The sequence below is a fragment of the Melopsittacus undulatus genome, chromosome 1, assembly GCF_012275295.1.
Source record: "Melopsittacus undulatus isolate bMelUnd1 chromosome 1, bMelUnd1.mat.Z, whole genome shotgun sequence".
NCBI lineage: Eukaryota > Metazoa > Chordata > Aves > Psittaciformes > Psittaculidae > Melopsittacus > Melopsittacus undulatus.
Window position 1 is genome coordinate 12,453,962 of NC_047527.1, and position 14,654 is coordinate 12,468,615.

At 45.3% G+C, this 14,654-nt stretch overlaps 3 protein-coding genes across 6 annotated transcripts in view; all 3 read left to right on the forward strand.

The window, feature by feature from the left end:
* The window catches only part of ATAD2 (ATPase family AAA domain containing 2), a 31,258-nt gene extending 21,838 nt beyond the window's left edge, over positions 1-9,420 (forward strand). For both annotated transcript variants that reach the window (XM_031044436.2, XM_034064507.1), the window contains exons 20-28: positions 550-679; positions 821-1,017; positions 1,646-1,805; positions 2,161-2,283; positions 2,441-2,524; positions 3,593-3,844; positions 4,383-4,507; positions 5,635-5,763; positions 6,550-9,420. In XM_031044436.2, the coding sequence (XP_030900296.2) occupies positions 550-679; positions 821-1,017; positions 1,646-1,805; positions 2,161-2,283; positions 2,441-2,524; positions 3,593-3,844; positions 4,383-4,507; positions 5,635-5,763; positions 6,550-6,591 (1,242 nt within the window). In that variant the 3' untranslated portion in view covers positions 6,592-9,420. The remainder of the gene's footprint in view (positions 1-549; positions 680-820; positions 1,018-1,645; positions 1,806-2,160; positions 2,284-2,440; positions 2,525-3,592; positions 3,845-4,382; positions 4,508-5,634; positions 5,764-6,549) is intronic.
* Positions 9,421-10,105: 685 nt separating this feature from the next.
* Positions 10,106-11,782, forward strand: LOC117437047 (translation initiation factor IF-2-like). Its single transcript, XM_034069912.1, has one exon. The coding sequence runs from the start codon at positions 10,106-10,108 to the stop codon at positions 11,780-11,782; it is 1,677 nt and encodes a 558-aa protein (XP_033925803.1).
* ZHX1 (zinc fingers and homeoboxes 1) overlaps positions 10,550-14,654 on the forward strand; it is a 30,531-nt gene continuing 26,426 nt past the window's right edge. For 2 of the 3 annotated variants that reach the window (XM_034062162.1, XM_034062095.1), the window contains exons 1-2: positions 10,550-10,775; positions 11,668-11,778. The gene's annotated coding sequence lies outside the window, so the exon portion shown is untranslated. Of the gene's footprint in view, positions 10,776-11,200; positions 11,779-14,654 lie in introns of those variants that run through there. The other variant, XM_005143839.3, reaches the window with a different exon arrangement.

Here is a 14,654-nt window from a genome sequence, read left to right on the forward strand (position 1 = left end):
CTGCCTTAAAGGTTTAAAGGACAGCAAGGAGGAGAGTCCTGGAGGTGGTGCTGATTGTCATCACTTCATCAGGGTACCAGATGGTCCCTTCAATGAGCTGTAACTCCACAGGTGTTCTTCAGAGAAGATGTTATCATTTGCTGTGCTGACCTGTGAAAATCAGGCCTTTCAAGGCCAAGTGGATGACTTTTCTCAGTTTGTCTTAGAGAATCATAGAACAGTTAGGGTTGGAAAGGACCATAAGATCATCCAGTTCCAACCCCCTGCCATGCCCAGGGACACCTCCCACTAATCCATGTCACCCAAGGCTCTGTCCAACCTGGCCTTGAACACCACCAGGGATGGAACATTCACAGTTTCCTTGGGCAACCCATTCCAGTGCCTCACCACCCTAACAGGAAAGAATTTCGTCCTTATCTAGCGAGGTCTAGGTGATTATCTAGTCTAGGTGATTATCTAGCTTCATTTAAACAGGTACTCATCTTTTTAGAATAGAACTTGCATTTGTGTGGCTTTATACATGAAATATCTTTTCTTCTCATGCTTTAGATCAAAAACTTATTTAATGACAGCCATGAAGAAGTTTTCAAAATCCAGTTGCCTGACAGGCAAGAAAGAGGAACATTTTTTGAGGACTTAATTGTAAATCAAGTTGCTAAACCTCCTGCACCCAACACAGGTGAGGATATTCTACATACAAACTTTGCTGCCTAAGTTCATAGCTGTACAGTAGTTACTTTGGTGGTATTTTTCTCTGAGTAATTTTTCATCTACTTGTATCTGAGTACCATAAATTGACTGAATTTACTATTCATTTAAGCTTGCCGTCCATTGGAAGAACTGCCTGTAGCACCACCACCTAAGCCTCGACAATTGACAGAGGAGGAAAGAAAGCAGCTGGAGGAGCAGGAGGAGGATACATTGCGTGAACTCAGGATTTTCCTAAGGGATGTGACTCATAGACTTGTCATTGACAGACGTTTCAGAGCATTTTCAAAGCCTGTTGACCCAGAGGAGGTAAATTAGCTGTAAATCAGCTGTAGTCTTAATAGAGCTTTGTGTTTCAGAAAGTCCTGTTCCTATCAGCATCTACCGACTTCTCTTTCCCTTTACTTCTGCTTGGTTTATATTATTGAAATCTTGGAAACACAGATGTCTTCATCTGAACTAGTTGTTAGGCTCCTTTTATGATCTGAGTAAAGAAATCGGCACCCCTTGGTCCAGTTAGCTCATTCTAAGGCAGATGCCTAAGACATACTTGAAAGGTACAATTCTTGCAGCCTTTTTCTTGCTGCCAATAGCAAACAGATTATTGGGTGACTTCTGTGAGAGTTTTCTTTCCTGTGGTTTTCTGAAGTGAAGGGAATCCTACTCTGGGTGTCTGTTCCTTTCTCTGCCCACTCATGCTTCTTCCCTCCCTGCTTCATTTTTTCCCTCTACTGGTCTGTCTCTTCGAAGCCAGTCAAAATAGCCCTTCCATTTTCAAGGAGCTGTTCAATGTGAGCTGAAACTATCTGGTTAAATGCATCTTTGTATGTGTCGTAAATATTTGAGGGTTTTAAGAAGTCCTTTATTCCACTTCATTAAAATCATTAATTTTGGGGAGACACTGTGTTAAATCTGTGCATGTATGTTTCATATGTAGGTACCTGATTATGGCACAGTTATCAAGCACCCCATGGACCTTTCAACAATTCTGTCCAAGATTGACTCACACCAGTACCTAACTGCAAGAGACTTTCTAAAAGACATTGATCTAATCTGTAGCAATGCGTTAGAGTACAACCCAGATAAAGATCCTGGAGGTGAGGATGTATTTTTATCCCTAATTTGAAAAAAAATAAAATGTATAAATTGATAAATGTCACCTGTGGCCAGCAGAGATGGAATTAGATCATTTGAAACATCCTCAGAGCAGCATTGCTTGCCAGCTTGTAAATGGTGTAGTATTAAAATACTTGGATGTGGAATTGTCACAGAAGAGTTAATCAGTAACTGTTGCTTTAATAATGAACTTTTGTGTTGCTATGCTGAAAATATTCTCTGAGAGAACCCTTCAGAAGCTACCTGTGAGAAGAGCAATATCTTTCTGTTAGTAATCGAAATGGAGGATGTCTTTGGCTGGTAAAAAATGCTCAGTTCTGACTGTTGGAATTTCAGGTCGTCTCATTAGGCACAGAGCGTGTATTCTGAGGGACACTGCGTATTCCATAGTGAGGGAAGAAATGGATGAAGATTTTAAACGATGCTGTGAAGAAATACAAGAATCTCATAAGGAAAGAGGTATGGATTTTGACACTAAGGGTTTTAAGACTTGTCTGCGTATTTGTAACCAACAGTGCACAGCACAATTCTTTGTCATCTCTATTACAAGGTTGTAGCTCTTCAAAGTATGCTCCATCTTACTACCATGTAATGCCAAAACAGAACTCTGTTTCAGGGACTAAGGGAACAGACCCGGAGTGTAGCGATAAACTGAAGGTGCCAGAAGAGCCTGTAGGCTTCAGTACACCCTACCGTAAAGGCAAGTTGTATTTTATTCACACTTCCTTTGAGAAGGTGCTACCTGCTCTGTTCTTGAGACTCAGCAGGTTTCTGTGATGCCTGGTTCTTCATGCCAAAGGCACTGCATTTTTCAGTTTGCTCCCTTACACAAGATAAATGCTTTCATTCAATACGCTTATGAAGTTCAAATGCAGTGCTTGGTTTACATTGTAAGACCGGGGCCTTTGTTGACATTTAATGGCTCTTAAATGTTGAAGTCTCTTGAAGTCAGAAATGTCGTATGTGGCAGTTTCTGAATCCCCAATGAGTTTTCAGTTCTATGAAACAGTATTTTTCCCTTCCCTGACCTCAGATGCTAAACTATATGCCACCTCTTACTGTGATTCCCAACTGATGTGGGAAAAGGGAAGAAAAACAGGGGAGCAATGCTAGTAGCTCTGCAAAGGAAGAATCATTATTTCCTCACTTCTCCTGTAAAAGGAACATAGAATCATAGAACGGTTTGGGTTGGAAAGGACCTTAAGATCATCTAGTTCTAGCCCACTGCCATGGGGCAGGGATGCCCCACACTAGACCTTGTCGCCCAAGGCTTTGTCCAAGAAACAAAGTAGTTTGGGCCTCTTTCAGTTACAGTGCATGACATGGTGTGAGGTTTGCTGGTCTCACTGGCATGACTGGGGATTTTGCCAGCAGCTTCACCCATCAGCTCTGTGTATGCAAAGAATGCTGGCATTTCTGGAAGGCAGAAATGGGAAGTTTGTTTTACATGAGCTTACTGCAATCAGCTGATGAGGTGTTTGTCTTTATGCACAATTTATTCTCCCTTCAAATTGTCTCTAACTCTGCACATTATGTGTTTAACTTCTGGAGTTTGAGAAAGATTTGAAGGGCTGCATTAGAAATTGACAGCAAATTGACCTGGGTAATGTGCAGCTCTTTAGCCTCTAGACAGATGTGGGAGAGAGAGAATGGTGCTTGACCTCCTTTGGTCATTTTCCTTGAAAGTCAAGTATGATCAGGATGCTGGATTTAGACACAGAAAACTTCTGGGCGTGTTTGGGTTACTTTTCCTGTTACCTTTTTGTAGATACGGAAAAAAGAAAACGCAAAAAGAAAGTGCGTTCAAAGATCGCAAGCAAGAGGATGAGTTTTCAGTTCAATAAAGAGAATAAAGTTCCAGAAGAGCAAAATGAAGTAGAGAGTGATGAGGAGTTAGAAACAAGAAGACCTGTTTCTACCACAGAAGGGGACTCCACACAGGATTCTTCAGTGGAGGAGAATGAATATGTCCTGCAGGAACGACACAAAAATGCAAATGAAAATAAAACTGGTCCAACAGGTAATTTAGCTCTTTTTTTTCTCCCTGAGGATGATTACACAGTTGTTTGGGTTTCAGTCTTCAGTTCCATCCTGTTAGTTCTGTTGTGTTTCTAGAGTTAACATGCAGAATGGTGCTGCCCTTCTAGCCCTGCCAGCCAAGCTCCCCTTCTGCTGCAGCTGCTGGGGTTTTGATTCTGAAGTTTGTTATTCAAAAACTTGACAACCAGCTGTTGACTTTCTTTTATTATATGAGTATCACAATAGGAGATGTGTTTCCAACACCATGCAGTGCTGTGATAGCAACAGGACGGTATCTTTTTTTGCCCTGTTTTTACCCTGCCTTTTTCTCAAGTGCTTTTATTGTCTGTTTCCAATTTTGATGGAGCAGTGACTTTTGCCAGGAAGAAAGTAAAAGGCAAGTGTTTCTCATTGGAAAGAACGGTAACAGTCCTGTGTCTGTCCTTGCAGAGAGGCTGTATTCCAGGTAGAGGATACTTCACTAATACTGTATTCCAGATTAACAGAAATCCTGACTAAAGGAATCTGTGTCATTGCAGATGTGTGGGTGCCCCGTGTGGTTTGTGCGAGGCGCTCTGGGGGAGAAGAGCATCCAGTGATGGGTGTTGAGAAAGCAATGGAAATTCCCACACAACCAGTGGTTGTGGATAACTTTGAACTCAAAGTAAGTCTAATTTTATTTATTTATACTGAAGTAGCTGTGTGTGCAGTTGTAACTGAAGTCAGTTGTTAACTGATGCAAATTAAAACAGTTTATGGGAAGGGTACATAAGTTGTGAAATAACTCAGCCTGTGATGGACTATGACTGTCATGTTTCCACGCCAGGTGTAGACCGCTCTCGCTTTTGGTGAACTAAGTTTTAGGAGACTGGGTTCTCTTTCTGACTTTTAATTTAAAGGGGCTTGTTGAACTGTAAAATAACCGCCTGACAGCTTACTGGTACTGTTGGTTATTAACGCGTTAACATTTTTTATGATGGATTTGGGAGTTTTACTTTTGTATTTGCATGTCCTCAAAAGGACCTTTATTTCTAGCAGTGATCAACTTAACCCTGAAGCTGACATAAAGCTCGTCATGACAGGACAAGGGGGAATGGCTTTATACTGAAAGAAGGTAGATTTAGGTTAGATACAAGGAAGAAGATCTTCCTTGTGAGGGTGGGTAGACACTGGCACAGGTTGCCCAGAGAAGCTGTGGCTGCCCCATCGCCGGCAGTGCTCAAGGCTGCAGTCATGTATGTGGCAGCAACTGGAAATAGTTTCACAGGGGATTGTCATGGAACCAATAACTTGAGGCTGAATGATATTTATTGTTCCAACTCAAAGCTCTACCAGCAGTAACTCCACATTCAGGATGGCACAGCTGTATCTAAAAGATCTGCAGCCTGGCTTCCAAAGATCCAGTTACAGCACCCTTACATGGCAGCCACAGCTTCTCTGATGGAAAACAACAGTGGCTTAGCAGTGGCTGCTGCTCTGTAACCAAGCGAGTTGTGTCACTGCTGTTCTGGAAGCAGTTGATTTGGAATGATGATCATCGATTAGTAATAAGATACTGTCTGAAAATTAAACTTTCCTTTTCTGTGAAGTATGAAAAATTAACTCATTTTCTCCAGATAAAGCTTCTGAGATACTGAATTCTGTCTCTGAAGTGTCACTTGTATTTTATTTTACAGTAGAAGAAAGTGGGATGTCACTTCTGTTGTTATTGTGTAGCTTCCGAAAACATGGAAAACCCTGATCTAACATTAAAAGTCTAAACTTGTATTTCCCTCCTTCTTTTTTCTTCAGCAACTGCTGCATTTTGTCATCGTGATAACTAAGAACTTTGACATTCTTAAGCTGGAAAAACTCTATGCAATTATCAGTCAGTGCATTTACCACCACCGAGAAGATTACGACAAAACTGAATTAGTGAAGGTGAACTGGTTTTTGCTTTCTGGCACTTTCTATCACTGTCATGTTGTATTTGGCATAATCATTGGCTGTTTTAGTAGAGAAAGTCTTGAACTTGAAGACAAGCGGTCCACCCTGGAAAGCAGTTCACCTCAGTCTGTCAACAGCTCTTCTCCAGACGCTTTCTAGGGCTGTGGGCTATGAAGGAGGCTGCTTTTCTCAGTCTGTGGCTCCCTCTTTCTCCCCTTGCAGGCAGTCAGACATGGCAATGCTTTGTATTGTAGTCATGCCGTTCTTGAAAAGACAGAAGTGTGAGACGTAACAGGAGTGTGAGACTTTTCTCTGCTCTCACCATAATCTCTCATTAACTAGCAGGGCTTTTGAGCATCCTTCATCTGACATACAGAGAGATTCCTGCCTGTGACCATTTAATGGTAGTGAGTCAGATTCCCTGACCAAGGTGAATTCTGAGTTGTCAGAACTCAGGAAAAATCTTCCAGAGGCTCCCATGGTCCCAGCCAGGGATTCCCAGTATTGATTCGATTTGAATAGGTTGGATATTCAGATACAGATACAGGATATTCAGATACTCATATAGCCCCTCTTGCCTACACGATTTTGGGACGTGAAAGGATGCATTTGAAGCTAGTGGGAATAGCAGGGTGTGGGGATGGTGGCAGCACATGGAGTTGTTAAATATAACAAACTCCTCCTGTATCTGCACATTATTTATTCTTTCTTACAAAAAAATAAACAGAGTTCTCCAAGATTTTATTCATGCTAACTGCTACTTTGTCTTCTTTTCTGTAGGAAATGAAGAAACAGATTACAGCCTTCACGTACTCCCAGTGACTCTTGATTTTGGACTAAAGGACTTCTTGCTCTAATGCTTTCTTTTTATTGCATAATTCATTAAAGATTACTTCTACATATATATTTATATGAAGATATATTTGTTTTAAGATTAAGAAAGCTCATATAAAGTCTTCTAATTGCTTCTACCTTTTTGCCCTGTCAGTGTATTTGTATGTGACATACTGCTGGGATTGCCTTTGGAAATACTGCAGATCTGAACTTCTACATAACTTAAGTACCTCTCTTTAAAAGAAAACTATCGAAGATATTTCTTTGATAAGCTTTTTCGTCATTTTCCAGCTTCTGGAAACGTATTTTTCTGAAGTAGTCAGGTGCTGTATAGTCTGTTGTATATGACAAAAAGGCTTTAAACCAAATCTCTCTTTTGGTATATGAAAAGTTAATTCTTTAGAAACATCTTAATGCAGTTCAAAGGTAACATTGTGGGGGTTTTTAGTTACCTCATCATACCCCAAGTTGCTTTCATAGAATTAACAACCTAAAGAAAGCATGTGGGAGAAACACTCTTCTCACAACCTGAGAGCTTTTTTTTTGTAGCTTATTTTTGCCTATCAAAACCACTTAACTTGAAACAAAAGCAAGATCAACTAACTTTCTACGGTAAAGTTTAGTCTTGTTTGTAATAATGGGAATCTTCTTGATAGTGGATGTCACAACCAGTAAATTGAGGCTAAAAGCACTATGTTATTGGAGCTTGGTTAAAGCTCCACCAGTGTTAACTCCATGTTTGTGATGCCACATGGATTTTTCACTATGCTGCTGATTCTTCACGTTTATGGCCAGTGATCCACAATGTGCAATCACTCACCTAAAAAAGGAGGGCTCTCAACCTTGAGGAGTTCCCTTGGATGACATCCTGACCCAAGGGGAGAGTCCCCAACTCTAGGCTGCTGCTCTGAGGACGAGTGACTCCAAATGGCTGCACAAGGGGCTCCATTTCTACCCTGCTCGGATCTGAGCTGTGGTCAGATGTGGTCACATAGCCCCCATGGGCTCAGTTTTCCTGGGCTCTTGTCTGTTGAGGGAAGCTTTCTCAGGCTTTGGTCAGGTCTTTTGTCAAGAGTGGGTGTAGCAGCCACAGGGATGTTGACCATCCACCTCTGACACATCCTACCTTTCTGTTTGCAGCAGCCAAAAGCATCTTTTCTGCATGCTGGATAGAATGAAGTTGAGGGGAATACTCAAGGTTTGCAGTGGATGCTCTGAGGGAAGCAGACTTTGATGAGAGGCAGTTGTGAGGCAGTAATGTTTTTATTTGGTATGGCTGCTCTCTTAAGCTGCACCTTCAGAACATCACACAATACACAACTAGTTAATGGGTCAAGGTGAGCACCTCAGGATCCTTCCCTTTGCAGCTGGCACAGCTGTATCTAAAAGATCTGCAGCCTGGCTTCCAAAGATCCAGTTACAGCACCCTTGCATGGCAGGCACAGCTTCTCTGATGGAAAACAACAGTGGCTTAGCAGTGGCTGCTGCTCTGTAACCAAGCGAGTTGTGTCACTGCTGTTCTGGAAGCAGTTGATTTGGAATGATGATCGCTGATGTGATAGCTTGATTAGTAATAAAATAGTGTCTGAAAATTAAACCTTCCTTTTCTGTGAAGTATGAAAAATTAACTCGTTTTATCCAGATAAAGCTTCAGAGATACTGAATTCTGTCTCTGAAGTGTCACTTGTATTTTCCTTATTTTGTTTTCCTTCAGCAACTGTTGCATTTTGTCACCATGGTAAGTGAGAACTTCAGCATTCTTGAGCTAGAAAAACTACACACTTATCAGTCTGTGCATTTACCACCACCGAGAAGATTACGACAAAACTGAATTAGTGAAGGTGAACTGGTTTTTGCTTTCTAGCATTTTCCATCACTGTTATGTTGTATTTGGCATAATCATTGGCTGTTCTAGTAGGGAAAGTCTTGAACTTGAAGACAGGCGATCCACCCTGGCAAAGCAGTTCACCTCAGTCTGTCAACAGCTCTTCTCCAGACGCTTTCTAGGGCTGTGGGCTATGAAGGAGGCTGCTTTTCTCAGTCTGTGGCTCCCTCTTTCTCCCCTTGCAGGCAGTCAGACATGGCAATGCTTTGTATTGTAGTCATGCCGTTCTTGAAAAGACAGAAGTGTGAGACATAACAGGAGTGTGAGACTTTTCTCTGCTCTCACCATAATCTCTCATTAACTAGCAGGGCTTGAGCATCCTTCATTTGACATGCAGGGAGATTCCTGCCTGTGACCATTTAATGGTAGTGAGTCAGATTCCCTGACCGAGGTGAATTCTGAGCTGTCAGAACTCAGGAAAAATCTTCCAGAAGCTCCCATGGTCCTAAGCATTTTAACAGACACTGCTAGGGGCAGGTCCAGTGGCTTGTAGCTGAATTAAACTGTAAACAGTCTTTAAGTACCCGGAGAGAACTGTATCTGTTTATTCCATCAAAGTTAACATACTGTTGGTGTAAGTATATTTAAGGACAAGTAAAGCAATACCCTGTTTTGGAGATGTATGCCCCATTACACCAGCAGATAAAATTTCTCTTGGTTGATTTGTCAGAAAATTACAATGAAACAGCCAAACAGAATAAATCTCAGTGTGTTTTGGGCTCAAACCTGTGACAAAATTCATGGCTGTTGTGTTTTGTCACCTTGAGCACATGTCTGGTGATTCTGAACGCCCAACTGTGCCATCCCTCTGTGGGTACTGTTTTTGTAAGTGAGTTTTGTTTCTTTCTAGTATGCTTGTCCCAAACGTGTGTCCTACGCAGAACTTCATCTTTTGTACCATTTGAAGGTGGTTTAATAAAAAATCAATGAAACTTCTTGGATGTTTTTGTCTGTTCTGTTTTTATCACAGAATAATTTTGACCAGTAACACCGCAACACTTCAAAGCCAGCTCTTTTACATAAGAACTGTATGCGAGCTGCTTACCCTGCCTTTGGTGTGTCAATCGTAAAGCAACAGCAGAGGAGGAAGAAAAACTATAGTGAAAATTCACATTTTAATGCAGTGACATTGGAAAAGTCATAAAGGAATTAATGTCATTCTCCTCTAACTCGGTCTCCACCTCATGTGCTGCCAGAGGTTTCCAGTAGGACAGCAGAGCCAGTTTGCTGCCCACCGAGGCTCCTGTCCACAAACCCCAGCACGAGTGACAGAGTGGAATCGAGGAACCAGAAACTTTCCTGGCACGCAAACTTCTTCTCTCAAAGCTTTAATCCAACCCCTTCCTGTCACTAGTCTTGACAAGATACCGTATCTACACATTTTAACGTCCTTAACTGCGTAAATCTCCATCTCCCATGATGAACTGTTGTCAAGTTAACCCCTGGCAGATTCCCGCATGCCACAACTTCATTTTCCTTTCTCAACGCGAACAGCCGTATTTTAGCGTCTGACCTAAAATGGCAAACAACGACGACAGGATTCTGCGTAGGGGAGTTAAAAACTAAAATACGTAGGTATGTACTAAAGGAAGAAGTCCCGTTTCCCCAAGTTCTGTAATGAACAAAAACACAGCGATTTTGGTTTCACGCCCTCAGAGCCGCCCCTCCTGCGCTCACTCGACCCCGGTCCTGCACCCTGAGGCCCCCTCAGCGACACCTCAGGGACCCCGCGGGACTGCGGCCGCCGCCGTCCATAACGCCCGGCGGGGTGCGCGGCCCAAGTTGGCGGCCGGAGGGGAGGAGCGGGCTGCGAGGGCGCCGCTGCCACCGGGAGCTCCCGGCCCGTTGCCGCTGTCGCAGCGCGCAGTCCCCGGCCTGCCGGAGGACGAGGAGCCGCCGGCGGCCCCCGCGGCCGGACGCTGCCTCAGCGGGGCCGGGCCGCCCCCCCCAGGCTGTGTCCGCCGCCTGACGGGCGGGGCGGTGGCGGAGCGGCTCCGCCTCCGCTCCCTGCCAGGGAGGCTGAGGCACCGGCCGCCGCTGCCCGGCCTCGGCGCCGCAGCCGCCCCGGGGGCAGCGAGGCGCCGGGAGGATGCGAGTGTGCGCCGCGGCCGGCGGCGAGGAGAGGGCTCGGGCGGCCGGCGGCGTTGGGAGCTCCCGGCTCAGCCGCCGCCCCCCCGCCCCAAAAGAAGTGCAGTAGTTTGTGAAACGCAAGATGGCGGCGCGGCCGTGAGCGGAGGCGGCCGGCGGGCAGGCGGGCGGAGGGGGCGAGGCGCAGCGGCGCCGGCAGGTAGGGGCTCGCGGCGGCCGTGGCCTCCGGCGCGGGCGGGCGGGGGGCTCCAGGCGCCGGGCACAGAGCGCGGCCCCCGCGGGGAGGCGTGTCCCTACCCGCCCCGCTGCGCCCCGGGGGCCGCTGCTCTCCCGGCGGGGGCCGGGGCAGCGCCTCCGCCTCCCCGGGGCAAGGGCGGCTCCCGGCCGGTGGGGGCGGGCGCCCTGCTGCCGCCCGCGGGGTGTGCGCGCTGGGCCGGCCGCGCCCCGCCCGCCTGCCTCGCTCCCTCCCTTGCTCGCTATTGTCTGGCGGTGGCGGCGGGCGAGGGGCCAGCGCTGTCCCCGCGGCCGGGGAGGCATCGCCTGCCGGGGCCGGCGGGCTCCGGGCGGGCTGGGGCAGGCGGCGCCGGGGGGGGAGAGCCAGGGCGTAACTTGGGAGCGGGCTGCTGCTGGCCCCCGGCCCGCGGGGGGTTGATCCCGTTCGGGTCTGTGCTTCCCTCCTCCGCTCTGCGCCAGCCGCGGAGCCGGAGCCTGTGCGTGGCTTTGCTCGCCACGGGGCGGACGGAGGAAGAGTGCTCCGAGTCGTCGCTCGGGGAGGAAGGTGAAGAAGTTCCGTCCCGGAGCGGCTGCAGGAGCTGGAGCTCCCGGCCGGGGTCACGGGCTGCGCGCACCCGCGCTGGAGCTCGGGCTGACGGACGGACGGACGGACTGACGGCCCCGCAGGCTGACGGCAGCGGGCGAGCCATGAAGTTGTGGCTCCCGAGTTGTGTCGCATCCCGTGGCGTTGCAGAGCGGGGCCGAGCGTGGAGCAGCGGCACGGTGTCTGTGCAGGCAAAGTTGGGGAAGACGTCTGGTCTACTCTGGCGGGGGTGTCTGTGTCCTGGGGCGCGTTCTGATGCTCGGCTCTCCCCTAGATCAGCATGTGCAGCACTGGAGATCAACACCGGCTTTAGTAAACCATGTAATGGAGGCGGTTCTGGATCTCTGAAGGGGCTCAGAGGATCTGCAGTAGGGAGCGTTGTCTGGTAGGTACCTGTGCGGGATTTCTGAGCTGCTTGGACTCTGTGTAGGTTCAGTAGCTGCCGGAGGGATGGAGAAGTTTACTTTGCACGAAGCACCACGTGAAGTAGTGAAGGCTGAGATGTCTCGGTCTGCAAGCTGGCATAGGACCCGCTTATGTTGAAAGTAGGGGTGTACAGAGAGTATATTGGGCATCTAAACACCGAGTAAATAAAAAGTGGATTTGCTTAGGAAACTCGTTACATGATAACAAATATTCCGTGAAACGCAGGAACGAGAGAGGAATTTTCCAAGCTGTGCTGCTGGTTTTGACCAGCACTCTGCTTTTTGTTCGGTTTTACTGAGAAGGATTTCACGCAAGAATAACGCAAGCTTGTGAGTACTTGGAGAACCGCTGTTTAAAGCAACCTGCATGATGGAAACCAGAGGACATGATCTCTTTGAGCTGTGACATATCAGTTAGAAAACCTTTTTGTCACTGTCTTTACGCATTGCCAGCGAGGCGGTCTGTTTCACTCGTGGTGGTAAATGAATTCCCCTGAGCCGATTAGTAGGTGCCATCTTTCGTGGCTGATATGCTGTGGTTTTTACTTCAGGTCAGTGTTCCCTGTACCTTTGCTAGTCTGAGAAGCCGTGTGCTCTCACGTTCGGGTAATGAGTGTCTCTGCTGTGATTGTCTCCAAACTCCTCTGTGTAAAACGTAGCAGTTAGAGGTAAGGCTTTTCTTTGTGAGGCATGAGACTTGTCTGCTCTCTTCATGTTTCTTAGGACTCTCTTGTAGGTGATTTCCTCTCTTGCAGCACCCTTGATTCCCTGTGCGTGCTTTAGCTGGATCCAGTGTCCTGGTGTCTGGCCTTAATTGCTGTCATTTATCACTGTTGGTTACTATTGGAATAGGTGGTATTTATCACTGGGTACCGATGCATCACTGGAGACTGTTAGAGCTGTGCGCTGAACAGTCCTGCCTTGTGTAGATTCTAGTACTAAGGGATTTGTATCAACTAATGGATTTTGTACTACTTCTAGAATTCCTTTTGTTCCTAATGTACCAAAAAGACCAGTTCTTGTCTCTCTTGCTTCACTGAGCAGTTGATATCATTTCACTCAATCTTATTGCTGTCCCTGAGCTTTCCCTCTTGTTTTGTCGGTTTTGGTTTTTTTCCCCCCACTTGTTTATATGTGCTCTGAGGGAAAGGATTGAATTTTGGTAACTTTTTCATCTAGTTATGATTCGTGACTCTTTTGTTTAGATGTGACCTTAGAGGAAGTTTGCTTTAAAATACAGTCATGCATCTTTGAAGTCTTTCCTCCAGAGCGAGTTTTTTTTTCCAGCTTTATGAAACTGGAACTTTTAGAGCACTAAGTACATAGAAACTGGGATCCATCCTGTTTGCACGTAATAACCAAAACACAGTCACCTGTAGCTAAGCTATGGCTGATCTTTATTTTGGTGACCAGTTTCTCTTTACCTGTCAAGCTGAGGTCAAGAATTCCATGTTGTCAATTTGTGTATTTTTATGTTTTTTGATTTTTAGAAATCCTGATCTTGTCACAAAATGCACAGAATGATATTTTCAGTGTGTGTTTATTAAATTCTGTGTGAAAACCATTTTGGAGTCATGGTGTAGGGGGAGGTTCTGAACATTTTTAGCTGCGTGCATGGACATGCTGTTCCCTTCTGCATGTTCAGGGTCAATATTCCCTCTCCTTGTGCTTTAGATGCAGGGTCATTGATCCATAAATGTCCAAGACAGTTCATTTCCCAGTTTTCAGTGGCTTGTAAACAAGTGATGCTATTTTCACTGTAGAACCATTTCCCCTTTTGTTTATTTGCTATTTCATAAATAGGCAGCAATATTGATCTTAATGTTCTATTTGTGTATCTCTCCATTCCATGTCAGTAGTATCACCTTTGTTGAGTATGTACCTATAAGAATACAGGTTTTCTGTTGTCTAAGTTTCTAATACATTCAAATTGGGCATTAATGCAGCTTCTTCAGGCTATGAAAGTAGTAGTAGTAGTAATATTTCAGATTCTTCTGATTAATCTCTCCTTTTTTCTTTTTCTTTTTATATTTTAAATATTTAATATTTATTATTATTATTTTTCGGTGGCTAATTCAGGACTGTTTTGCTGCATAAACAGTTGTTTCTTTTTCTGTGGAGGTGGAAGCCACCAAAAATGATACATTTCCTTATGCTGTACCAGCCAGATGGCATTTCATAATTCTGTGCTTGCGTCCCTTTAAGTGATGGTTCCCTTCCAGTTCTGTTGTCTTTCTTCGAGGAACTGGAAGGAACTTCAGAAAGTCCACCCAAGTCTGTTCCATGTCCTTCAGGGTTCAGTGGACTGTAAGCTGTTTCATCGAGCAGTGTCTCTACTACCAGCTTCAGAAATGAGCCTGAATTGACCAGAAGTTGCTGTTGTCACGTGGGGGAAGATGTGGACCACTCTTTTATCCTTGAGAGCTTTGAGATCATAGCGAATGTTAAAGTTTAACAGAACTCAGTGAAAAGGAGTATGATCTAAAGGGGCATGAACTGGAATGTAAAGTACTTTTATTCATAACACTAAAATGATAAAAAGAGCAAAATTATACTAAAACACAGGAAGTAGGATAATTGCTAGGGAGTAAAAGAGGGGCAGATGTGGCTTAATAGGAGAACCTTTAGGAAAAATGGTCAAGAACTTTGAATAGGCTTCTTTTTGCGCTCCTTAGATGATGTCAGAGATAACCCAGAACTTAACTTTGCAAGTGTCCTTTAGCAGCATGACCTGCTGTCAGTTCCTGTCACGTCTAAAGGAGCTCAATATATTCAGTTTCCCAAGAGCAGACCTCAGATTATGTTTGGAGTCATTTAAGAAAGTGAGTTTGGTATT